At 46.6% G+C, this 26,333-nt stretch overlaps 1 protein-coding gene across 2 annotated transcripts in view; it reads right to left on the bottom strand.

Moving 5' to 3' along the window:
- Nucleotides 1-1,616: 1,616 nt before the first annotated feature.
- Nucleotides 1,617-26,333, bottom strand: part of ATRN (attractin) — a 163,548-nt gene continuing 138,831 nt past the window's right edge. Inside the window, exons 27-30 of one of the 2 annotated variants that reach the window (XR_010430335.1) lie at nt 21,742-21,849; nt 8,009-8,123; nt 5,494-7,046; nt 1,617-5,453 (exon numbers count right to left, since the gene is read on the bottom strand). Coding sequence is in view for 1 of the 2 variants with exons in the window: in XM_064653595.1 (XP_064509665.1) it covers nt 6,922-7,046; nt 8,009-8,123; nt 21,742-21,849 (348 nt within the window). In the remaining variant the exon portion in view is untranslated. Of the gene's footprint in view, nt 7,047-8,008; nt 8,124-21,741; nt 21,850-26,333 lie in introns of both variants that reach the window. The other variant, XM_064653595.1, reaches the window with a different exon arrangement.

The following is a 26,333-nucleotide window of genomic DNA, read 5'->3' as shown; positions in this document are numbered from 1 at the left end:
CCTCAGAGCTGTCAGAGGGTGCTGATGGTGTCCCAAAATCACGTGGCTGAGGGTGTTGGGTCTGTCTGTGTTGCAGATCCAGCCTGGGAAGGTGCTGCTGCTCCCAGCCATCCCTACAAAGGGGAACTCTGGGAGCTCATCCCACCTCCAGTGATGGGGACACCTGTGTCCCAGAAAACCCCTCAGCAGGTGCCATGAGGCCTCTCATTAGATCTCCCCCCACCTTCTTCATCTTGTGCCTTTGAGACCATCTCAGGGTTCCTCTTTTGTCCCTCCAGCCTCTGCTTTGCTGCTGCTTAATTAGTTCAGAAACCAAAAAACCCCCAGGGAAAGCAGGAGAACCTCTGCAAATTCCTTTTGCCCGAGTGGCAACGCCTCAGATGTGGAATTCTACCTCATTTGTACTCCTCTGTTTCCTCCCTTCTTCCCATTAATGGGGGAAAATGGAAATGTTGGTGCTTTCACTGGATCAACAGATGATTCCCCACCATCCAGGGATGTGGAACCACCCCGGAGCTGCCCCAGTTTTGGTTGGGTTGGACAAACACCTCCCATCCTCCAGTCCAGCCTTTCTGGGCGAGTTCAAGGGGTTGGATTTTCATGAGATTTGAAGCTGCCTCCGTTCCTCCTGTAGGAGGTCGGTGTTTAAAGGTTTCTGGGAAGAAAAGCTGGATGGCAAATCCCTCTCTGGCTCCTTACCCAAAGTGTTCATTAATGACAGGAGGCGGGAAAGAGCATCACCCCAGGTACCTCCACACTCTCCTCCCTTCTTTAATTTTTCATTTCTTTCTTCCCTTTCCTTTTTCCTTTCCTTCTGCCCTTCCTTTTTCCTTTCCTTTATCCTTCCTTTTTTTCTTTCCTTTTTCCTTTCCTTTTCCCTTATCGTTTTCCTTTCCTTTTATCCTTCCTTTTTCCATTTCCCTCTTCCTTTTTTCTTCCCTTTCCTTCTTCCCTTTCTGTCTTCTCCTCTTATTTTTTCCTTTCCTTTCTACTTTCCTTCTTCCCTTTCTTCTTCCCTTTCCTTTTTCCTTTCCTTCTTCCCTTTCTTCTTCCCTTTCCTTTTTCCTTTCCTTCTTCCCTTTCCTTCTTTTGTTTCCTTCTTCCCTTATTTTTTCCCTTTCCTTTTTCCTTTCCTCCCTTTCCTTCTCCCCTTTCCTTTTACCTTTCCTTTCCTTTTACCTTTCCTTTCCTTTTACCTTTCCTTTTACCTTTCCTTTCCTTTCCTTTCCTTTCCTTTCCTTTCCTTTCCTTTCCTTTCCTTTCCTTTCCTTTCCTTTCCTTTCCTTTCCTTTCCTTTCCTTTCCTTTCCTTTCCTTTCCTTTCCTTTCCTTTCATATATATATATAAAAATATTATAAATATATATATTAAAATGGAAACTGTTAAATTACTGTCTCTACCTTTAAAATCTGCAGATTGAACTATCTTAATTATTTAAAGTGATGGGAGACACGTCCCTCCTTCCTCCTCCCAAATTCCATGGATGTGGCAGGAACCCCTCGAGATCCACCCTGGAGGAAACTCCCCTTTCACCCCACCCAGGAGCCTTTAAATAAACACAAACCAATTAAAACAAATAAACAAAATCAATTAAAAAAAAAGAAACAAAAAAAAAATTAACCAGATCATCTACTTTTTATTTCAGAGGAAAGATTTTGCATTATTTACTTTTATTTATATACAGGTACTTCACATTTGTATTTAAAATGCACAGACCTCCCAAGATTTTCCTCGTTCCGGCTTTTAAATTAGCTGTTATTTTACAATACAAAAAAATTATACCAAAAAACTGCAGTCCTAAATGTGTGTATGTATAACACCCACGACCCCAGCAATGAAATAGTTTACAATACTTGCTCCTATTTACATATGAATGCAAGAAATGCTAAATTATACATATTAACAAACTAAGCCCGAGTCTGAACACACAGAAGAATCGTAAATAATTACAGGACAAAGAGGGAGGGGGAAAAAAAAAAAAGAAAATCCAGAATGCAATTAATTCGAGGGTCTGAAAGAACATTTATTGTGCACAAATTTCGGAGTAATATAAAACTCTTATTTTTATTTTCTCTTTTTTTCTCTTTTTTTTTTTTAATTTTTTTGTAAAAAAAATGGACTGACGTATGTTAACGCTCCTCCACAATCGTGATTTTTTTATTTATTTGTTGTTTTTTTTTTTTCCTTCTTTCTCCTTGATGAGGGTTTGTGGAATCGGTGACAAACGGAGAGAGGGAACGGCCAAGGAATTGTGGTACCTGGAAGACGCACACCAACGGCCCGGGGGTAGTGTGGGAACAAAGGGAATAAACTGAATAAAACCTGCCCTGATGCAGCAAAAAACCAGCATATGCACACATTGTCGTAGTCCTGGCGTGGCAAACCCAGCTCGTTTCAGCAGCTCCCGACGGGAAAAGCGGGAATTCGACCAAAAATTGCCAAGAACACGCCCAAAAATAAGACAGAGACCCCCCCCTTCCTCCCACAGCTCCTGAGGATCTTCCCAATAAACCCCTCACAATTCCCTCTCCCACCTGCTCCTGCAGCTCAGCCCTCCCCTTCCCTGTGGCATTCCCAAATGGATAAAATGGGAGAAGCAGAGGCATCCACTGCTGGCTGGGAGCGGGTGGATGAGGTTGGGAGTCGCTCCGGGAATGCAGAGTCCACTCTTTGCTGCCTCACCAGTGAGGCCCTGTTTCCAGGGAAAAGGCTCCTGGGATGCAGCTGATGCCCTAACTCAGGGGCTTGTGGGAAAGGCAAAGCAGCTGGAAAACACCTGGATGGAGAGTCGGCCTCGGCTCTGCGGCCCTGGAATTCCAGCAGGTCGTGGGAAAAGCCTAAATTCGGTTTCAGCCCCAAAATTCAGCTTATTTAGGGCGGGACAAGCTGAGCTTCCACTGAAAACCATTCCATGATCCCGCTGACCCTGCACCTTGGGAACATTTACCACGGAGAAATGATGTTTCTGAGCAATATTTGGGACTTAAACTATCCCTAAGGAAGCAGCCAAAGGAGCTGCCACGTGTTAATGGCACCATCCCACTGAATTTTGGGACACTCCATGCCATGATTTCTGGTCAACAGCTTTATTTTGGCAACTTCAACCCAGCGCTTTTTAAGCCCAGGGAGAGCGACAACAACTCCAAAGTTGTGTCTCACAAACCTTCTTGTACCCAAAATATCCACCCAGAGCCTGGTGGGGTCAGGCTGTGACAGCCCAGAGAAAATTCCGGGCTAAAACCCATGGAAAACGGGGAATTAAAAAGAAAAACAAGTGTGGGGTTTTTTTGTTATTTGGAGACCCAGCAGAATAAAAGGGCTAAAACACTTCTGACCTTTTATTCTTCTTTTTTTTTTCTTTTCTTTAAAAAGGCTCCTCTCAAAGAATTGAAAAGTTCTGAGGGTTGAGACATCAAATGCTGAATTTCAGCAAGTTCTAAACACCTGAAAACAGTGATTTTGGATGGAAAATAGTGATTTTTGGATGGGAATCACTGCCACAATCTTAATAACAGAGGCTTCAACTGCTGCCTTAATCCTCCACGTGGTGACTAAATTTAAGGACGTTTATTCCTTGTCTCCCAAGTGTTGGGTTTTCCCTCCTTTTTCAATGGGAAAAGCTGTTCTTTCCCTTGGTTTCTACACTGAAGTGAAATGCATTTGAACACAAAAAATCAAGTTATGCTTCCCTGCTTGGTGAGATACCACGAGCTATAATCTGATGTTTCAAGCTCTGGAAAGTCACCTAACGCTGATCAGCCGAAGGAGTTCTTAAGACAAAACTCAGACAGCACTTAAAAAGCATCAAAAATACATTCAATGGAGGTTTTTTTTCTGGTTTATGCACATTTTAAATCCCTCCACGTCCTGCAAGTTGCTGGAGATTTTATGTCCAAGTGCAAAATCCGGGTGTTGTTTGTCATTTATTTACAGATTCGCCCAGGAAATCAGGTTGTTCTTTCCCCTCCCCACTTCACCTCCAAAGGAAATATTCCCATAAATCCTGGTGATTGGCCTGGTGATAAAACACTAGAAATTCCCATTTTTTCCCACTTTTTTCCCTGTTTTACCTTCAAGTTGGGATGAAACTGCAGCAGAGCTCTTGTATGAGTTCTCTTGTCCCTCATCGGTTTGGAGATCAGATGCAGAGCAGAGCTACATCCTAAAGGAGCTTTTATTTATACAAATAACCCTGCTATTTATATCACTAACTCTTGTCCCTCTACTGAATTTTTTTTTTGTTCTGCTAAACCTCAAAACTTTGATCATTTTTGTTCTTGTTGCCCAAAATCTGACACCTTGTTTCATGGCTCTGGAGACCTGACAATCACCCAAAATCAATATTTATGTCTTTTTATGAACGTAAAAAAAAAAATCTATCACCCCTCCAGGGCCTCCAGTTCTTGGAGCTGTTTCTGCTCAGGAATAATCTCAGCAAGAAATTTAAGCCCCTCCTTAAGCTCTGTCCTGACTAGGGAGACTCAAGCCTAAGGGTTTTCTCCACGTGAGGTGGCAGTTTTCCTCCCCAAAAAAAAAGAGTAAGAGCAAGAAGAAGACATTTCCAAACATAAGGATGAAAACATGGAATAATGGGGGGGATTTTAGTCCAGTCTTATTTCTCCAGTTCAGGTCAGTCCTATCACAGAGCAAGTTAGGAAGGAGATGAATCTGTCTGAGGTAATCTGTGCATCAGGTAAAACTTAAAACTACCTAAATCCCTTCATCCTAAAACACAAAACTCACCCCTTTTCCACCCAGAATTCCTTTTTCCCAGAGGGCATTTAAACTTCTGGTTTAGAAACAGATGCATTTATATATATTTATATATATATTTATATATATTTATATATAAAATGCACTTTTTTTCCCTAATGTTTTTCTCCAGCCCCAACACCCTTTTGCAGTCCCACTGCACTTGTTAAATGACACATTAATTCGGAATTATCACCCACCAGGGTCCCCCAGACCACCAACCAGGCTGTTCCCATCACCTCTGCCAGCAACTCCACATCTCTGCTGTGACGCTGCCACGCTCTGAAAAGCCTCTTCAAAATACATGGCTAGAAAAAAAAAGGAAAACAGCCCAAAAAATGAGTGGTTGATGTGACTGACCACCAAAATGTGCATTAAAAAAAAAGATGCAGTGCTTTGGGTTTCAGTTTGGAAAGTGCCACCTGACCAGAAGATCCAAGAGCAATTCCCGGGTGTTTAATAAATATTAGATGTTCTCCACACAATCCAGTGACTGGACCCAAAATTACTGTGCCTGAGCCATAATTACACAGTTTGGCACCTTCACTAAGACCTTCCCACCAGCTCCAAAACACCACCACGTCCTGAGGCCCTGGCTGTGCCACATTCCAGGCTCCAAGGAAACACTGGGCACCACCACCACGCACAGGCAGAAGGGTTAAGCCCAACCCTGAGCCCAACCTTGAGCCTCCAAACGCAACCTCAACTCATCAAGCCCAGCCTTGAGCCTCCAAACACAACCCTGACTCACCAGAGCAGTTCAGATTGTTTGATGCCTCCCCAAAAAAGCCAAACCTTCTCTCTGCTGGGGTTTGCAAAACCCCTTCCCCAACCAGCCACTTCTTCGACATCCACCAGAGCTCAAACACCAGCAGGTCTCAAACCTGTGGCCAAACCAAGCTGCTCTGTTTGGGTTTCGTTTAAAGTTCTTTTTTTTAATTCATCCTCGAGCGCTCTGGGATGTGGAGGGTTGGTTTTTACACCCCGCAGGAGGTGGAGCAAACCCTGTAACCACCCAGGAGCGACAGCTCCCGGCTCAGCTCTCACCCAGGGAGGAGGGAAAGGGGAGGAGGAGGAGGAAAGAGGCCAAAATCAGGAGGAATCTGATGGACCTGACCTGGAACACAAACTGCTGCTGGGAAAACGCTGGTGGAACCAGGAGTTTGCTCGTGAGACGCCGAAACTCTACTTGCCCTCCAGGTATTTCCACCCGGGTGAGCGGCTGGTCAGCCAGGAAAATGCCATTTTCCTGGGATAGAGAACACAGATTGCCTCGGGCAACTCTGCATGTTGAGTGTACAGATATTTCAAAGGAATTTAATGGTGTTCAAAAGCATGTGGAGCAGTCTCCTCACTCCCTAGATCTGTTCAAGTCTAGGCACTTGTGTGTGGTGGACTCCAAGCAGGTTAAGACTGTGTAAACACCGAGTCCTTCCAAAGCAACATCCGACTTTTTCCAGTTATTTCACGCAGTTCAACGACATCAACCTTCAAACCATCCCAGCTTTTGCATTCCTGGACCGTGATGACTTAAAAAAATCAAACAAATAAACAAACAAACAAACAAACAAAAAAGGCTGTGCCTGGAAGAGAGTTCCACTGAAAATGAGTAATGAAGGGAGGAATTAAACACTAAATGAAAACAAAGGATGAGGAGATGCTTTGAAGATTAATAGTAGTGTTTATGTGTTGAGAGCTGACACCTGTAAACACTGGATCTTTTTTTTTTTTTCTCTTTTGTACAGTTTGATAAATACATGAACTACAAAGCACTTTCCATGTAGAAACCTGAGTGTCATTCATATTGGACTACTGTTCTATTTACACCCAGCAGGGACCGGTGGCACCGACCCCCTGCAATAAAATTATTTTTACTTAGAACTTGAAGGAAAACAAAAAAAAAAGGAGCAACCTGAAGCCACGTTGTCAGTAAAACTTAAGTGGAGCAGTTGTCAAATAAAGCCAACTAGAGCACGGAGATGAGAGAGAAAAAAGTCGGGATCAAGGAAGGTGTGGTTTCGTTTTTGTTTTGTTTGTTTTTTTTTTCCGAGTGCTTCGAGTCTCTTGGGACACAACTTGGAAATCTTCCTCCTCCTCCTCCACCTCCTCCTCCTCGGTATTCCTTTTCCATTTTGTTTAAAACCCTAGAGAGTTTGTGATGTCCATGCATCAAATACAGGTTCCTGGCTGTGCAGGGGGCTGCTGTTTCCGATTTCGGACGGCGCCCGATTTCTCTTTGTAGGCAATTGGCATCTGTTGTGAAATGTCCACCAGAGCACTGGCCACAGCGAGACCTGGGGGACAGCAGAGCAAAGAGTCAGGGAACAAAATGGTCACAGCAGCAAATCCCACAGCCATGGCTGAGGAAAAGCCTCCAGGTCACAAAATACGTGGAATTTTCTGAGCAGAGCTGAAGAGTGTTTGGGCTGAAGGGATTAAACTCCAGCCAACGTTCTGGAATAAGGTGAAACAGGGAGCAAGTTGAGCAGGAAAAGCTGCAGGAAGTGTGGGGATTAATGGGTGTGAAAGTCTTAATGTTGAAGGGTGAACCCTTAGTATTGAAGGTGTTTCTGCATCAGTAGATGGGCGACAATAAACCTGAAAGAACGTGGGCATAGAGGTTCCATTGCACTTCCCAGGGATCCATCATCTCTGCAACCTCCTCAGGGCAGGGCAGGGAATCATGGAATGGTTTGGGTTGGAAGGGACCTCAAAGACCACCCAGTTCCACTCCCTGCCATGGGCAGGGACACCTTCCACTACCCCAGGTCGCTCCAAGCCTTTTCCAGCCTGGTCTTAGACACTTCCAGGGATGGGGCTTTGAGCAACCTGGTCTAGTGGAAAGTGTCCCTGCTCATGGCAGGTGGGGTGGAATGAGATGAGCTTTAAGGTCCCTTCCAACCCAAACCATCCCATGATTCTGTGACTTGACATCTCCCTACAAATGGAGCTGGGAATGAAGTGGAACAGGCCAGTGACAAGTTACTTTTCGTAAGGAACTACTGCTAAGCTGTCTGTACTAGATGGCCCTTTTCCCCCAGGCATTAATTGAAGTATAATCCAAATATCAAATGCTCATCCACCACCTGACCCAAGGAATTGCCTCAAAGCTCAGCTCAGAACCCAACCCAGGGAGCCTAAAACACTCCGGGGTGTGGGAACAGCAGCTCTGTGGGATCAGGAAAGGTGAATCTGTAAGGCTGAGGAAGGAGTATGGAGTTAATACCAAGCCATGAGAGACAAGGATAACCCTCACCTGACTGTCCTGGTGGTGGAATTCCCCCAAGTCCTCGAGGCAACCTCACGAAGACGGAGAGAACGGCTGCTTTGTTCCCAAAGCAGGGCTCCAGCGCGATGGGCTTTGGTACCGTCTGCAGGGGGGGGAAAAGGGGACAAAACAACTGTCACACAGCCTGTTCCACCCTCCCTCCTCCCCCAGCCTTGGCTTGCCCAGCTCCTGCAAGCTCCAGGGCATGAACCACGTCGCTGTGCCTGGCAGGTTTCCAGCACAGAGCCAGCAAAGCTAAAACCGGTGTCAGCAACAATCAAACCTGAGCCCTCGCAAAGAAACGCCGGCACTTCATAAAAATCAGGCTGTTACAGAGCCAAGCACTACACAGGGCTGGTATTTCTCCCTAAATTCAATCACAGAGGAGCAGCTCATGTTAAACAACAGGGCTGGGTTTGCTTTTCCTTCGAACCCACCGGCAGAGCACTCACAGCATCGGCACATCCGACCACGGGGACCGGGTTTGACTTCTCTTTCCAGAGTTTAACTCCAGGTTTCACCCCCACAATGCTCTGTACATGAACACAGCGAAGAACATTCCCCCAAGAACAAAAAGAAGGCCAGGTGATGAGACTCTGAGGAACCTGGGAGAGTGGAAGTTGTTAGAACTGGGTGGGCATTAAGGTCCCTTCCACCCCAAACCATTCCGTGACTCTGTGATGTGATTCCCCCAAACCACTCTCTCTTTCTCAGTTGTTTGCTTTGTGTTCCCTCAATTCTGCCTTTTGGTTCTGTTCTTTCTGGAAGGGTCATGTTCATTCTCCAGTGGCCTTCTAGACCCCTCTGGACTGTGTTCTCAGCCTCCTGGTTGCTCTGAGAGCTGGAAGAGCTTTAGGAATTCCATGGGATTGTACTGTCCTTTTTGAAACAGAAAAGCAGAGGATTCAGCAGAGCAGAGGATCCCATGATCCTGGCTCTGGATCCAGTTCCAGTGGCCTAAGATGGAGGACTCTTTACCATGCTTTACTGGAGCCTCTTTACTTAGAATAAGAGTATTTTACACTTATATTGCAAATATGGCCATGAAATAAAGTTTTCAGGTAAAGCGTGAATTGGTAACTCCAACAGAGCTGGAGAGGGACTGTGGATAAGGGATGGAGTGACAGGACACAGGGAATGGCTTCCCACTGCCAGGGTTAGATGGGATATTGGGAAGGAATTGTTGGCTGGGAGGGTGGGGAGACCCTGGCTCAGGTTGGGCAGAGAAACTGTGGGTGCCCCTGGATCCCTGGGAGTGTCCAAGGCCAGGTTGGAGCAACCTGGGCTAGTGGAAGGTGTCCCTGCCCATGGCAGGGGGTTGGAACTGGATGATTTTAAGGTCCCTTCCAACCCAAAGGAGGTCTCTTCTCCAAAAAGAGGAGGTTGCAAGAGTACACAATGAGTGCAGGTACAAAAGAATGAGTTCTTTTGTTCCACAACAAAGCAAAAACAAAGCTGAGAAACATTATTTTACATGACACACTCGGTGCTTTCTGCTTTCTTGTTCAGCATGGACAAGTTCTACCCTGGTATTAATGAAATAATTATTGCTTTTTCCATCAGGCATCAAACTGCAGCGCTGCACTTGAACGTTCAACAGAAGCTCAATACAGCACAAGGCACTGAAAGAGCCTGAACAGGAGTCAAACAACACTGTTAAATTACTGCTGCTCAATAAAAAAGACAAAGGGAGACGACAGCCAGCAAAATGAAACTCAAAGCTGTTTCCATATCTCCCCTTCCCTGCGATGATTGCGGCGGGATTTCGCTGCTCTGTGCGAGGCAGATAAACACATGTTCCACGGGGCTGCAGGATGGCAGCTGCTGTTTCTGCCTGGGCTGTGACAGCAGATTTCTTCACCTCCCCACCCCCAGCGAAGGAACAAACTCGGGATGAAGCTTCTTTCCCCCCCTCCCAAGCACATCCTGGTGCTGTGTCCCGTAATTAGCAGAGGGAACGGAGAGAGCTCGGAGAAAGAACTGCAGGGATGCAGCCCAGGGGGTTTGGGAGCAAGAACAGAGCACAAAGTGGATTTTCTGCTGGGCAGAGTCAAGGATCTCACTGTTGATAAAAGAGATCTGCTGAATTCCAGAGGTTGGAGGGTCCTGCCTGGGGCTCTCACCTCACCCTCGGTGCTGAGCAGGGTGGGAAGCAAAGACCAGGCCAGGGAAGTGATGGGGGGAAGAGAAGGATGAAGGAGCAAGTGAAAAGGAAGAGATTGTCCTTTCTAATGCTTTGAAATGCATTTGGGTTTGACTCCTAATGGATTAATGGCCACAGAGATGCTGCCAGGGCTGGAGCCCCTCTGCTCTGGAGCCAGGCTGGGAGAGCTGGGGGGGTTCCCCTGGAGAAGAGAAGGCTCCAGGGAGAGCTGAGAGCCCCTGGCAGGGCCTGAAGGGGCTCCAGGAGAGCTGGAGAGGGACTGGGGACAAGGCAGGGAGGGACAGCACACAGGGAATGGCTTCCCAGTGCCAGAGGGCAGGGCTAGATGGGATATTGGGAAGGAATTGTTGTCTGTGAGGGTGGGGAGGCCCTGTCCCAGGTTGGCCAGAGAAGCTGTGGCTGCCTCTGGATCCCTGGAAATGTCAAAGGCCAGGTTGGAGCAACAAAGTGGAAGACTGGAATGAGAAGACCTTTGAAGTCCTTTCCAACCCCTGAGGATGCTCAGCATCACACTCCTCATCCTCCAGCCAACTCACAGAAACAGGAGGCTGGAAAATCCATCCCACAGTCACCAAATCCAGCCCTTCACTAATGCAGGCACAGAAAAGGCCAATCCTCAGCTTTAAAAGCAGTCACACCTTCAGCCTGGGCTCCCACCTCTGGGAGACCTTTCCAGAGGTTCCCTGCTCCTGGACCTCAAGGCTCTGCCACCAGAAACTTTCTTTTAACCTCCAATCCTTCCCACCTCAATTTGTTCATCCCTCTGACCTTCCTCTGTGCCTTAACCCTCTCCCTGGCCTTTCCCCAGCTCTACATCTCGGCCTTCTTTGGGCTCAGCTGATTGAGCTCCTCCACTAGCCCAGGTTGCTCCAAGCCCTGTCCAACCTGGCCTTGGACACTTCCAGGGATCCAGGGGCAGCCACAGCTTCTCTGCCCAACCTGGGCCAGGGCCTCCCCACCCTCACAGGGAGGAATTCCTTCCCAATATCCCACCTATCCCTGCCCTCTGGCAGTGGGAAGCCATTCCCCCTTTTCCTGTCCCTCCATCCCCTGTAAATAGTCTCTCTCCCTCTTTCTTGTCGGCTCCTTCAGGTCCTGGAAAGCCACAATTAGGTCACCCCGGAGCCTTTTCCTTTCCAGGCTGAACATTCCCAAAACAGCTGAGGGTTAGTAAAAAAAATTGTTAATATTCTTGCACGGGGAATTTTTTTTCTCTCAACCACAGCAAGGATTATGATGCACCCAAAACCTGTCAGGCAGTTGCAAACTAATTTGGAGGGAATTAAGCCCAGCATCGTTTTGCTGCAGCTGATTTCAATCTTAAAACTGAAAAAGGAGGGGGGGGAAACCAGCCCTATTTTCCATCAAATCCAGGCTTTTCCAGAGACAGCAAAGCATGACAACAAAAACCAGCCTGAAGAATCAAATCCTGTACATTTATTTTTGACAGTTCAGGCACCTGCTTTTTGAACTGTGACTCATTTGTGCATCTCATCTCCAAGCTGTGCTCGCCCGGCCGGGAGACAAAGCGCAGCCGCTGGAATGACTCTGGAATGACTCACGCAGGAGTGACGGGAATGAGGAATCCGATGCAAGGAGGAGGTCAGCTGGGAGTGAAGGGCAAGCTGTGCCCTCTGTTGGACAGAGAAGCCTGGGGACTGGGGCCTGCAGTCACACAGGGAGGGAATCCCGCGGGGTTTCGGGGTGCTCTGGATTGTGGATCTCACAATCCTGGTCCTGCCCCTGCTGTGTCTGGATGGGACCTCTGGAGGTGCCACCACGGCACAGAGGGGCTGAGGAGAGGCTGGGTGGCTTCATCAAGTGGAATTTTGGTGGGGAGACCTCAGAAGAGCTCAGGTGTCCCTTCTTTCCCCAGCCCTGAGTGCTCTTGACACAGAATCAGGGAATATCCTGAGCTGGAGGGACCCCCAAGGATCATCCAATCCAACTCCTGGCCCTGCCCAGACACCCCAACAATCCCACCACATCCAAACCCTCCTGGAGCTCTGGCAGCCTTGGGGCTGTGCCCACTGCCCTGGGGAGCCTGGGCAGTGCCCAACCAGCCTCTGGGGGAAGAACCTTTCCCTGAGATCCAACCAGACCCTGCCCTGGCACAGCTCCAGCCGTTCCCTCTTTTTGCAGATCCAAGCTGTTCTCCTGCAACAAGGTTTTCAGTGGACTTGCTAAAAAGTAGAGATCAAAATGCTTGGGATTCAATCTGAGAGGTGGCTTTGAATGGCAAACTTATAAAAACTACATAAAATAGGGAGATCTCCAAACTTTTTGACACCTTTCATCAGATGCTTCAAACCTGCCCCTGCCAGCGACTTCCACCTGGAGTGTTTTGATAAAGCCACTGCTGAATTATTGAAGTGATTCCCTTTTTATTGAAGGCTTACTGGCACAATAAAGCTGACATTATTCAAATTTATGCAAATAAGGTGCATCCCTCTGACACTCAGCACAAGAGGAGCTGTTTTGAGAGATGCCTGAACAGAGAGGTCACAGCTCTGGAGGGGACACAGAGGGGACAAAGACCACGGTCAATGGCCATGGACAGACAACTGGTGGAGCCACCAGGCCCCTGCCCTGAGGTTCTTCTTGTCCTCAAATATTGTGACTGCACTGGAGTGACCATTTCATGCAGCTGATCACAGATTCACGGAATGGTTTGGGTTGGAAGGGACCTTAAAGATCATCCAGTTCCACCCCTCTGCCATGGGCAGGGACACCTTCCACTAGCCCAGGTTGCTCCAAGCCCCGGCCAACCTGCCCCTCTGGATCAGCCCCTGAACTTGTGGGGGCAGCAGGACACGGGGTGAGGGGGATGAGCACACAAATCACCTGCAGAGAAGCAGAGAAAGCACCAGTTCCCTTAATCCCTGCCCTTCCCTGTCCCAGGAGCTGTTGGAGCCACCAGCTATCGACCATTCCATGCTGGGCCATCAACCTTTGGCACCCAACACGTCGGATGGAGAGAGCTTTGTGTCCCATCAGAGCTCAGCAGCACGTGGGAGGTGCAAACAGAGCCACAACACACTTCAAACCAGGCAGAGAAGCTGCCAAAAAATCTTAGAACAACCAGGTGTTCCCTGCCCATGCTTTGTCCATCGAGGTGGACTCAACCCTTGGCAGGTTCTACCTCAAGACCAGCCTGGTCTTTCCTCAATTCCCTTCATCACCAACTGCTGCCCCCTGAGTGGTTCTCCCACATCCTTGGCATGTTCAAGGTGGCACCACAGCAAGGAAATCCAACCTGGGGGAGTTCCTGCAAGTTTCCATGTTAATATCACAGAAGCAGGGAATGGTTTGGGTTGGAAGGGATCTTAAAAGCCATGAAAATTCCACTCCCCTGCCATGGGCAGGGACACCTTCCACTAGACTAGGTTGCTCCAAGCCCCATCCAATATAGTCTTGGACACTTCCAGGGATCCAGGGGCAGCCACACCTTCTCTGCCCAACCTGCACCAGGGCCTCAACACCCTCACATATATTCCTTTCCAATATCCCATCTAACCCTGCCCTCTGGCACTGGGAAGCCATTCCCTGTGTGCTGTCCCTCCCTGCCTTGTCCCCAGTCCCTCTCCAGCTCTCCTGGAGCCCCTTTAGGCCCTGCCAGGGGCTCTCAGCTCTCCCTGGAGCCTTCTCTTCTCCAGGGGAACCCCCCCAGCTCTCCCAGCCTGGCTCCAGAGCAGAGGGGCTCCAGCCCTGGCAGCAGCTCCGGGGCCTCCTCTGGACTCTCTGCAGCAGCTCCACGTCCTTGTGCTGTTGTTCCCAGGGCTGGAGGCAGCTCTGCAGGGGGGTCTCACCTCAGACAGGGGCAGAGGGGCAGAATTCCCCCCTCCCCCACTGCCCACAAATAACCTGGACCCTTCTCCTGCAATTCCCCTTTCCCTGCTCCTCCACAGCAGCCAAACCACGATCGATGGAAACGACGGGAAAGAAACCCCAAGAATTCCAAGAAATGCAAGAACCAGGACGGTGCAAATGTCAAAGAGCAACAAAGCCAGCCTGGACACAATTCCCACTCTTTCTGGGTGGAAATGGGAAGTTGATGGTATTTTCCTAAGTGGTGACACAGCTCCTGGTTCCCTGAGGCAGCAAATCTGTTCTCGGCCGTTTCCCACAAATTACTGGCCCAACCCAGCACTAAAAAGCCAAATAATTCCACTAAAAAGCCAAATAATTCCAGTTGCTCCCGAGTTTTGATGTGTACTTAACAAGCACAGAGCTCAAAACAATGACAGACATTAAAAGCAGCAAGAGACATATTAAGGGATTTAATTAATCCAGCTTTTCCAGCAGCATTTTCTACACCAATGGAATTTCCCGGGAATTTGTCCGGGCTCTTTCCAGGTGACCCAGGTGTGGAATCCACCCCCAGTTTCCCTCAGGAGACAATTTCCCAGCCCAATGTTTTCCCCAGGCGGGTGGAATCGTGTGATGCTCAACCTCAACAGTTTGATTTCGTCTCATTATTTCTATTTACGCTGCTTTTATTTGACAAATTGGCAAGGTTAATAACGTGCCACATAAAACTAAATGGCCAGAACAATAAATACTCAGTGTCATTTCCAAAACACAGCAGCCCTTTTATTTAGGTCTTGTGATACAACCACCAGCACATTGCTTTTCAAAATGTATTACCAAAAAAAATAAATAACTTAGAGAATTATTATTTTCTTTCCCCTTAAAAAGAAAAACATGTTGCTGTGGTTTGATCAAATAACTCTTCTGTGGTTTTCAATTTCCAGGAAGGAAATTAAAATTATGGGAAAAATCTTATGGTGGGGGATGAGAAGAGGAACATTACCCCAAACAGTTCAAACCTTATTATTTGATTCCACTTGTTGAGGTGATTTCACTCTGCACAAAAAAAAGGGTCAAATTCCATTTGCAAGTTTTTAAATTGTGCCATTAAAAGCTGAGTGAACATTTGTAAAAACAAGTTACAAGCAATTTCCTGGGGTAAAAAAAAAAAAAATAGATTATTAAGCTTTAAAAATCATATTCTCAGGGTAATAAGTGTGTCCTGCAAGATAGAGATGAATGAACTCCCAGCAATAATTCACAGTAAATGAGTTTAGATTAAAAATTTACATTTACCTTGTGCCTGTATCTACCTTGGAAGTGACACAGAGGCAAAGGGGGGGGGGAATGAATTGAACACGACATGGCCCCAAAACTGGATGTGAGGAACTAAATAAAACTCGTATTCAAACCCTCAGATGGATGTTCAGGGTCTGAAATTGAAAAGAGAGATCTGAGCATCCTGAATTTCCAATAGCTGGGAGCTCACACTGAGTTGCTCCCACTGCATTTAACAACTGCTTTTTATTTTTATTTTTATTTTTTTTTTATTTATTTTTATTTTCATTCCAGCAGCCACCAGCTCTGGAAGGAGAAGGAAAAGGATTTGGGGATTTGGGATTTCTAAGGCCAGTCACCCTGAGAGGACCAAATCTCATGTCACAGCTTTGAGCTTTGGACACCACCACTCACCCTTCCTTTTTCCGTTCCCTGGGGGAAAAGATGGGATGGATGAGGCCATGGGTAGCAAATCTGGGCAATAAATATATATATATATATATATATATATATATATATTGATTTTTTATGGGTGAAGAGGCAGGATTTTTATGGTTCTTTTTGACCACTCGGGCTGGGTTTTGTACAGAAAAAAGTAAAAGAAGTAAAAAAAAAAAAAACCAAACAAAAAACCTCAGCTGGATGAAGACTGAAAACAGAACACACACAAAATAATTCCTTGGCATAAAGGAATGCAAAACCAGGTCCCTGATAATGCTGGGGAGAAGCTGCTGGTGTTATTAGGACTTCAATCAGAGAGATGCTCCTCAGAGGGGGAAAAACGAGCTCAGCAAATCCCTCTCCTGTGGGAAGCTTCGTGCTCCTCCCTCTCCCTCCAGCAAATTCCTCCTTATCACCTAAAATCAGGGCCCAACCTGAGGAAATATTTTTAGCCTTCAAATCTCAAACCAGTTTAAATCACTTATCAGCCAAATGTTCCCTAAATACAGGGCAGGCTGAGCAGATATCTCTGCTGGTCTCCTGACAGCTCCCTCTCAAATATTTACATCCCATATTATACCATGGCAGTAGCAAAAGTTTCCTCTCTAATATTTTTTTTCCCCCTGATTTTTCAATTTTATTTTTTTTTAAACTGGAAATAATTCACTGGGTGAAGGTTTCATGAGGTGTTTCTGTTGGTGGGATGTCACTTCTCCCTCACGTGTCCCCCTTGTCACCCCGATGCTCTGGGAGGGGAGTCTGATGGGTGGAAGTGGTTTTGCTGAAGACAAGGACACAGCTGCACGCTGCCAGGCTTGGAATTCCTTGGTGTTAATGCTTGGAAAAGCTCCTGGAACCAGCAAACACCAGGAATTAAAGTGCCTTTCCAAAGGCAAGTTAAGGAGCCCCAAGCCAGGTCAGGCTGAATCACTCTGGCCTTCCTGCCCTCAAAGGCTGCACAACCACCTCCAGATCAAGATTATTCCATTATTTCCCCCCTGAATTTCATCCCATTCCTCTCCAGATATTATCCTTTTGAGGATCATGACTTCCAGCTTATTTCTATTGTCCTTGAGAAACCCTGAGCTGCTCCTGTCCCCTCCAACACACCTCGAGAGGACCAGAGGAAACGGCCTCAGGTTGTGCCAGGGGATGTTTAGATGGGATATTAGGGAAAATTCCTTCATGGAAAGGGTTGTAAAGCATTGGAATTGGCTGCCCAGGGCACTGGTGGAGTCACCATCCCTGGAAGTGCCCAAAAACCACCAACAGTGACAACAGAATAAGAAAAACTGGAAAAAACATCATTCCTCAGCCTTTGGCTCTTCACTGAACTCACCTGGCATGAAATAGCCCCAAAATCAAGTCACAGCAAAACTAAAAATGAAGGTGAAGTCACCCTGGAGCTGGAAGATGTTTCATTTTAAATCACTGCCAGCCCTGCACCTTCCCCAAACCCTCCCCAGGACTTACAACTCATCTCCCTGCTCCTTTCCTGCTGGTTGGAACTCCACTGGAATGGAAAAGGAACTGAACAAGGGGGAAAAACACAAACAGACTGAAAATTTTGTAAAGCCTTGGAATTGGCTGCCCAGGGCACTGATTTCACCATCCCTGGAAGTGCCCAAAACCCACGTGGATGTGGCACTTGGGGACATGGTTTGATGATGAACGTGGTGGTGGTGGTGGGTTGATGGTTGGACTCGATGATCCCAAAGGACTTTTCCAACATTAATGATTCTGTGATTCAACAGCCTGCTCAGTTCTGCTCAAGGGGACTTTTATCCCATCTCCAAAGCTGGGCCCTCAGCAAATGTGGTGGAGTAAGGGCAGGTCAGTGTGAAGGGCGAGGTGAGTCACCAACAGGGACAACAGAACAAGAAAAGCTGGAAAAACCATCATTCCTCGGCCTTTGGCTCTTCACTGAACTCTCCTGGCATGAAACAGTCCCAAAATCAAGTCACAGCAAAACTAAAAATGAAGGTGAAGTCACCCTGGAGCTGGAAGATGTTTCATTTTAAATCACTGCCAGCCCTGCACCTTCCCCAAACCCTCCCCAGGACTTACAACTCATCTCCCTGCTCCTTTCCTGCTGGTTGGAGCTCCACTGGAATGGAAAAGGAACTGAACAAGGGGGAAAAACTGACTGAAAATACACAAATTAATCCATGGAACCCCCTTCCCACTCCCAAATCCACCCAGCACTTCATCCCAGCTCCTCTGGAACAGATGGGATCTCCTGGCAGCCTCCAAATTACTCAACAGCACTTTCTCCCCTAACAAAGCAAACTGATTACTGGGGGAAGGTGCTGATTCCCATCCATTTTCCTGCTATTTTTAAGGAATCAGCCAGCTTGCTGTCTGAGGAAGGACTTGCAGAGAAGCAGGTTCTTCCAGGAAAAGCTTCTAAAAAACATAAAATTTTCAAATTCTTTCAGGAAAACCTTCTAAAACTCATAAACTTCCCAAATTCTTTCAAGGAAAGACTATAAAAAAATATATATATTTTTTATTATTTTTATTTTTTATTATTTTTTTTACTATATTACTACACTAAATATACAATGGAAAAACTATAAACTTCCCAGATTCCTTCAGGAAAAGCTTCTAAAAACTATAAACTCTTCAAATTATTTCAGGAAAATACCTAAAAATTATAAACTTCCCAGATTCCTTCAGGAAAAGCTTCTAAAAAATGTAAACTTTCCAAATTTTTTCATGAAAAGCTTCTAAAAACTATAAACTTTCCAAATTCTTTCAAGGAAAGACTTTAAAAAAATTATACTATTTTTTATTATTTTTACTTTTAATTTATTTTTTACTGTATTACAATACTAAATATACTATAGAAAAACTATAAACTTTCCAGATTCTCTCAAAAAAACCTTCTAAAACCTAGAAACTTCCCAGATTCTTTCAGGAAAACCTTTTAAAGCCCATAAACTTTCCAGATTCCTTCAGGAAAAGCTTCTAAAAACCATAAACTTTCCAGATTCTTTCAGGAAAACCTTCTAAAAACTATAAACTCTTCAAATTATTTCAAGAAAAGCTCCTAAAAATTATAAACTTCCCAGGTTCTTTCAGGAAAAGTTTCTAAAAACCATAAACTTTCCAAATTCTTTCAAGGAAAGACTATAAAAAAATTATAGTTTTTTTTTTAAACTACATTACAATACTAAATATACTATGGAAAACTATAAACTTTCCAGATTCCTTCAGGAAAAGCCTCCTAAAAATGAGAAACTTTCCAAATTCTTTCAGGAAAACCTTCTAAAACCCATAAACTTTTGGGATTCCTGCAAGAAAAGCTTCTAAAAACTATGAAATTTCAAAATTCTTCCAGGAAAAGTTCCTAAAAAAGATAAACTTTCCAGATTCTGTCAGGAAAACCTCCTAAAAATCCTAAACTTTCCAGATTTTTTTTCCAGGAAAAGCTTCTAAACCCTAAAAACTCTCCAAATTCTTCAAGGAAAAGCTCCTAAAAATGGCTGCAGGGGGTTACAAGACTGAGATTAATTTGATAACAAACCCTAAAAAAAAAAAGCCTGAGCTGCAGCACCAGCAGTTCAGCCACTTGGATGAGTCCCAGACACCCAGGGATGTTCAACACTCTCAGAGAAAAAAAATCACAATATTCAGCACAAAGAGCTGCAGAGAAAAGCCAAGAGATTTTGGAATAACTGAGCAAATTCAGTGTGGATTTGCAATCCAGTGGGGATTTGTGGAGTGGGAAAGAACCCAAAGCTGCAGCCCCTTAATAGGAACAGTCCTGCAGGTAAATCCCTTTTTATTATTCCAAAGTACCCCGGGAAAAATACTAATTGAAAACACAGTTTTAATCCCATCCAGCTGGAAAACAGCAGTTTAGGATGGAACTGGCTGGACACTGGGCTGCCAACTGGCTCTGGACAATGGAGAAGGGAATTAATCCTTTGCAGACAAGATTGTCCCATTTTCCACTTCTCCTTTGTCACCTTCCAATCAACTCCTCAGGAACCAAAGGCTTGGATTCCCACAGGGAAAGGAAACCATCAGTGGTGACACAAGTTTGGGGTTCTTGCATTAAAATGAAGACTCAAATTTGGGCACTGAGGAACTGGAGGATGGTTCCAGTGCAGGAACACACCAGCATTTCACTCTTGGCTAAAATCAGCCAAACCACAAAGAAAATACAAATTAAAACACAGTTTATCCAATTCTCCATCATCCCAGCCCTTCCTCTTGCAGTTCCCTCCTGCCACAAGCTTTTTTTCCCATGCAGGTGCTCTGGACAGTGGAAAAGGGAGTTAATCCTTTGCAGATAAGATTGTCCCATTTTCCACTTCTCCTTTGTCACCTTCCAATCAACTCCTCAGGAACCAAAGGCTTGGATTCCCACAGGGAAAGGAAACCATCAGTGATGATACAAGTTTGGGGTTCTTGCATTAAAATGAAGACTCAAATTTGGGCACAGAGGAACTGGAGGATGGTTCCAGTCCAACAGCACACCAGCATTTCACTCTTGGCTAAAAACAGCCAAACTAGAAAGAAATACAAATTAAAACACAATTTGTCCAGTTCTGTATCATCCCATCCTGCATCTCCCTCCTGCCACAAGTTTTTTCCCCATGCAGGTGCTCTGGACAATGGAGAAGCAAATTAATCCTTCATAGACAAGACTGTCCCATTTTCCACTTCTCCTTTGTCACCTTCCAGTCAACTCCTCAGAAACCAAAGGTTTGGATTCCCACAGGGAAAGGAAACCATCAGTGGTGACACAAGTTTGGGGTTCTTGCATTAAAATGAAGACTCAAATTTGGGCACAGAGGAACTGGAGGATGGTTCCAGTGCAGGAACACAGCAGCATTTCACTCTTTTCTTGGCTAAAATCAGCCAAACCACAAAGAAAATACAATTAAAACACAGTTTATCCAATTCTCCATCATCCCAGCCCTTCCTCCTGCAGTTCCCCTTTGTCACCTTCCAATCAACTCCTCAAGAACCTTTCCCACAGGGAAAGGAAACCATCAGTGGTGACACAAGTTTGGGGTTCTTGCATTAAAATGAAGACTCAAATTTGGGCACAGAGGAACTGGAGGATGGTTCCAGGGACACCTCCCACTAGCCCAGATTGATCCAAGCCCTGTCCAACCTGGCCTTGGATACTTCCAGGGATCCAGGGGCAGCCACAGCTTCTCTGCCCAACCTGTCCCAGGGCCTCACCACCCTCACAGGGGAGAACTTTTTCCTAATATCTAATTTCAATCTACTCTCCTTCAGCCTAAGGAGGAAGACTTCCAAAAACCTTCAGCCTCAACAAAATAAAACAATCCAGCTGCCCTTGGGCAGGGAAGAAAAACAATCAGTGCTCTCAGGTTCTTCATTTTTAAGTTTGGCATATAAATCCATGCAAGTCAAGGCATCACCTTAAAAAGATCTTTTAATTCAATTGTTGCCTTTTTAAATATGCTTTTCCTAAAACTCCAGCACGTTGTGTTTAAGACAAAGTGATTTCTCCACGCTCCTATTTGCTCGTCACGAGATCTATTGGAACGTATATTTATAATCAGAAATATTTTTACAGCGTTCCAACAGACAGATTATATCCCAAAAAACAGATTATATTCCAACAGAGAGACTATCTTCCCAAAACCAGGTTATATTCCAACAGACAGATTATATTCCAACAGACATGATTATATTCCTGTTTGCTTTGAGGTATCACCGAAGAAAGGTGATTTTATTCGCAGCAGCTGCAGGTACTTGCAGCCAAATGTTGCCTGGTGCAAAGCTGATTTTTTTTCTCTATCAGAAGGCACAAAACTAACAAGGCAAACCCAACATCTCACAGGCTAAATCAGCACGAGTTTTATCTGAACCAGCCCAGAAGTTTTCAGTGCAAATCCGAAGCGATCAAATCAAATTAAAACGGGACCTGTTGGCCCTCCCGGCCTTCCAGCTTCTGGAAAACAGGGAGGGTTTGGGATTATTGCAGTAAACACCTGGGACAAATGGTGGAGAGGACCATCCCAAAGCCCCAAGCTCTCACCTTTATGCTCCCCCCGATGAGATCTGGTGGCTCTTCATCTGTTTCTAAGGCAACGTTGATGGAGGCGAAGGGGCGACTCGCCATCTGTTGCATCTCACGCAGGAGTTGCTGGTTTAACAAAGAGAAAAACACCATCAGCACATTGTCCCCATGTGAAGATGTGAAGGGGGAAAATGTCTCTAAAAGGAAAAAAATAACCTCCCGGGGTCATAATGGGGTTTAAGATGCAGGTAATGGGAAATATTCGCGTTGTAGAAGTTCTTGGGACAAGCTCGACGCGAAGTCTGAGGGAGGGAAAACGACCTGCTCGAGCCTCCATAAAGCAGATATTTTACTTTTTAAGCTGCTGTTTGTCATCACCTGCCCGATTCCCGCTCCACAGGATTTGTGGGAATCATTTTAAACCAAACAGCGGCGGTTTGTTAAGTGCTGTAGGAATGAATTTGCTATTTATTTTTTTTTTATGACAGCCCCAGCAAAACGCTGTCAGGCTGCTATTGAATAATCCTCCGCTTTTATTGTTTCCTTGCTGAATGCAGCAAATGTATCAAATGGCAAACATGTCCTTGTTGCAAAATGTTTTATTAAAATAACAAAAAAAAACCCCTTTTCCTGGATAAATCCCCTCGAGCCCTCAGGACACAAGACATCTTTTTATTGTGCTCAGAAGCACTTTTAAGCATCACAATGCAGTTCCCCCCCCCCCTTTTTTAACACACAGAAAATAGGCACTGTCTACACAGCTGGGCTGGGAGCAGCGTTTCACTTTTAGCTGAGCTGTGAACAGGCTTCTTTTTTGGCTTCAATGATTGATCTTTAATAGCAACAGCACAGCCTGGGAGGGGATGGAGAAGCCAAAATTCCCTGAAGCAAAGAGGTCCGATGGGAATCGATGCCTCTGTTTAACAAGGGAAGAGGCCAACGCTTTGTAGGGCATGTGAACAACCAGTGCTCTCACCCTTAAGTGCAGAAACTGCCCAAACCACAGAGCTTTGCACATTTACCATCACTACTTATCCCCAGCAACACCAGTTATCCTCAATTTTTAAGCTGGCCTGAGGCATCACCGAACGCTCTCCGTAATTCCCACCATCACCACCCGCATTTCCCATCGATTCTGGGCAATTTGACACTCCCAAGTCCTGAACTGATCATTTCCAGCACTCAGGAAGTGCTAAAAAAACCACCACAAACTGCATCAAATATCCCCCTCCCAGCACAGCAGAGGGTGAAAGGAAGGTGTCGTTATCCAGCGACATCGTTTGGCCAGAACGAATCCATGGAATCATGGAATGGTTTGGGTTGGAAGGGACCTTAAAGATCATCCAGTTCCACCCCCTGCCATGGGCAGGGACACCTTCCACTAGCCCAGCTTGCTCCAAGACCCGTCCAACCTGGCCTTGGACACTTCCAGGGATCCAGGGGCAGCCACAGATTCTCTGCCCAACCTGTGCCAGGGCCTCCCCACCCTCCCAGTCAGGAATTCCTTCCCAATATCCCACCTAACCCCACCCTCTGGCAGTGGGGAAGCCATTCCTCCTTTTCCTGTCACTCCAGGCCCTTGGAAATAGTCCCTCTCCACCTTGTTGCTCCTTCAGGCACTGGAAGGCCAGAATTAGGTCACCCCAGAGCCTCCTCTTCTCCAGGCTGAACAATCCCAACTCTCCCAGCCTTTCCTCCCAGCAGAGCTGCTCCATCCCTCTGATCATCTTGGTGCCTCCTCTGGACTTGCTCCAACAGCTCCACGTCCTTCCTGTGCTATCAGGTAACAATAATTACATCATCATTTTCTTGACCTCATAAACAGAATCCCAGGATGGGTCAGGTTGGGAGTGCCCACAGTGGGTCCATCTGGCCCCACCTCCCTGCTCCAGCAGGGTCATCCCAGAGGACATGGCTCAGGATTGTGTCCACACAGTTCTGGAATATCTCCAGTGAGGAGACTCCACACCCTCTCTGGACAATCTGTTCAGTGCTCACAGTTAAAGTTCTTCCTCACATCCAGGTGGAACTTCCTGGGCATCAGTTCCTGCCCGTTCCTCTTGTGCCATTGCAGGGCCCCCCCAAGCAGAGCCTGGTCCATCCTCTGCCCCCTCCCTGCAGACCCTACAGACATGGGGGAGGTCCCCTCTCAGTGTCTCCTCTGGAGGCTGAACAGCCCCAGCTCCCCCAGCCTTTCCTGCTCCCAGAGCTGCTCCAGTTCCTTCATGACCCTCACAGCCCCCTCTGGACCCGCTCCAGGAGCTCCACGTTCCTGCTGTGCTGAGGAGCCAGAGCTGGACCCAGCCCTGCAGATGAGCCTCACAGGGCTGAGCAGAGGGGCAGGATCCCCTCCCTGACCTGCTGGGAATGCTCTTCCCAATGCACCCCATGATCCCATTGGCCTCCCTGGCACAAGGACACACTGCTGGCTCAGGAACAGCTCGTTGTCCCCCGGGATCTGGTTGTTCCTCCCCAGGTCCAAGCCCCTGCTTTTGCTGAATTTCAGAAGGTTCTTCTCTGCCCATCTCTCCAGCCTGTCCAGATCCTCCTGAAGGGCCACAAAACCCTCTGAGGTATCAGCTGCTCCTCCCAGCTTCGTATCATCACCAAACCTCTGAGCAGACACCAGCCCTTGGTCCAAGTCACCAGATGAAGTCAAACAACGCTGGGTCCAGCACTGAACCTCGGGGGACACCACCAGTGACAGGTCTCCAACTGGATCCTATGTCACTGATTATCACCCTCTGAGAAGCTTTCATGGTCTTTTCTTTGCCCAGACAACGATTACGTTGGGATTTTTATTTAGTGCAGAAAACTAGAGGGCTCTCTCTGTAATTTGGGGTTCAGGCAAGGCACGATGAGCTCAGTGCAGCACAGGCTGGGGGGCAGACAACCTTCACTAGCTCTCAGCTTAATTAAAAGAAAATATAAAATTTCACTGCATGTGATAAAGTTTTCCCTTAATTTTTGAAAGAAAAACAAGAAAGGAGTGGAGGGGGAAAAAGGGCATTTTTGAGCAGATTGTAGATACTGTCACGAAGCGAAAAATCTCGAGGAAGGCTCCTGCAACGAAGGATTTGTAGGCAAACTTTGTGTGGAGCTCACACTTTGGGGAAGAGGACACGAGGAGTTTGGGGATATTTAAAGCAAACCAGCAGATTGCAGACGAAAGCAAAGTGTGAAACAGATTGTTGGGTTGCTGGTGCTGTAATTGTCCCCTTCAGCGATCGCAGAGCGCTTTGTCTAATGGCTCTAAAATCAACCAACAAGCTGTGCTGATGGAGGTGTCCAGGAGACTGATGGACTAAAAAGCTCTCAGTTCTTCAGAGGAAGTTGTTTTACTCAAGAAAATGTGCAATTTGGCAACATGGATGGGAGTGAAGTCAATAGTAGTGGTGAGGGTATGGAATTATGGGGTGGGTTGGGTTGGAAAGGAGCAGCCCAGTGAGATTGTTTGGGCAGAACTAATTCATGGCATCATAGGAGGGTTTGGGTTGGAAGGGAACTTAAAGATCACCTAGTCCACCCCCTGCCATGGGCAGGGACACCTTCCACTAGAACAGGTTGCTCCAACCTGGCCTTGGACACTTCCAGAGATCCAGGAGCAGCCACAGCTTCTCTGCCAACCTGGGACAGGGCCTCAACACCCTCACAGCCAGCAATTCCTTCCCAATATCCCATCTAACCCTGCCCTCTGGCACTGGGAAGCCATTCCCTGTGTCCTGTCCCTCCCTGCCTTGTCCCCAGTCCCTCTCCAGCTCTCCTGGAGCCCCTTCAGGCCCTGCCAGGGGCTCTCAGCTCTCCCTGGAGCCTTCTCTTCTCCAGGGGAACCCCCCCAGCTCTCCCAGCCTGGCTCCAGAGCAGAGGGGTTCCAGCCCTGGGAGCACCTCTGGGGCCTCCTCTGGAGTCTCTCCAGCAGCTCCACGTCCTTGTGCTGTTGTTCCCAGGGCTGGAGGCAGCTCTGCAGGGGGGTCTCACCTGAGCACAACAGGGAAAACCAACAGTCCAAGCTGCAACCCAAGCAGCAAATGCCTGAGGAAACATCCTTTCCCTAAGCCCAGCTTGTGGTGTAGCACCACTCAGGGCACAAAGTTCCCCCTAAAAAATTAAGAATTAATTTGAGAAATAATTGTCCTGTAACCTGAATGTCACTCTCTGCCCCAGGGCCTGGGCCCTGCATGTCTAACCTAGGCACGTATCTATCCCTCAACACTTGTTTGGTGCATTGAAATTTTAATTAAAAGGTTTTATGATGTTGTAAGGGAGAAAAGTGTGGCTTTTCCCCAGCCAGGACGTTGAGCCTGGCTTTAGAAGCCAGCAGCACTTAACATCAAGAAAGCCCAGAACCTGCCTTGCTCTCACTCCTAATTTCTGAGATTTCAAATAATGAACCTCAATGCTCTTTCAAGCCAACCTTTGCTTGCCAGATGACACAATTAATAGGACAACCTGGGAATATTTTAAATCACTTAGGCCTGAAGAGGATTTTAAAGGCGAAGCGTTTGACAGGCTTACAATGAAATCACATCAAAAAGCCTCTCCTGGAACACAACCCCGGCCTTTAATATTTAAATAGCTGCAAACTCTGAACTTGCACAACTTTCATGTGC

Source organism: Pseudopipra pipra, chromosome 4, assembly GCF_036250125.1.
Source record: "Pseudopipra pipra isolate bDixPip1 chromosome 4, bDixPip1.hap1, whole genome shotgun sequence".
Taxonomy (NCBI): Eukaryota; Metazoa; Chordata; class Aves; order Passeriformes; family Pipridae; genus Pseudopipra; species Pseudopipra pipra.
The sequence above is the reverse complement of the archived record's forward strand: the minus strand, read 5'-3'. Positions and strand labels throughout refer to the sequence as shown.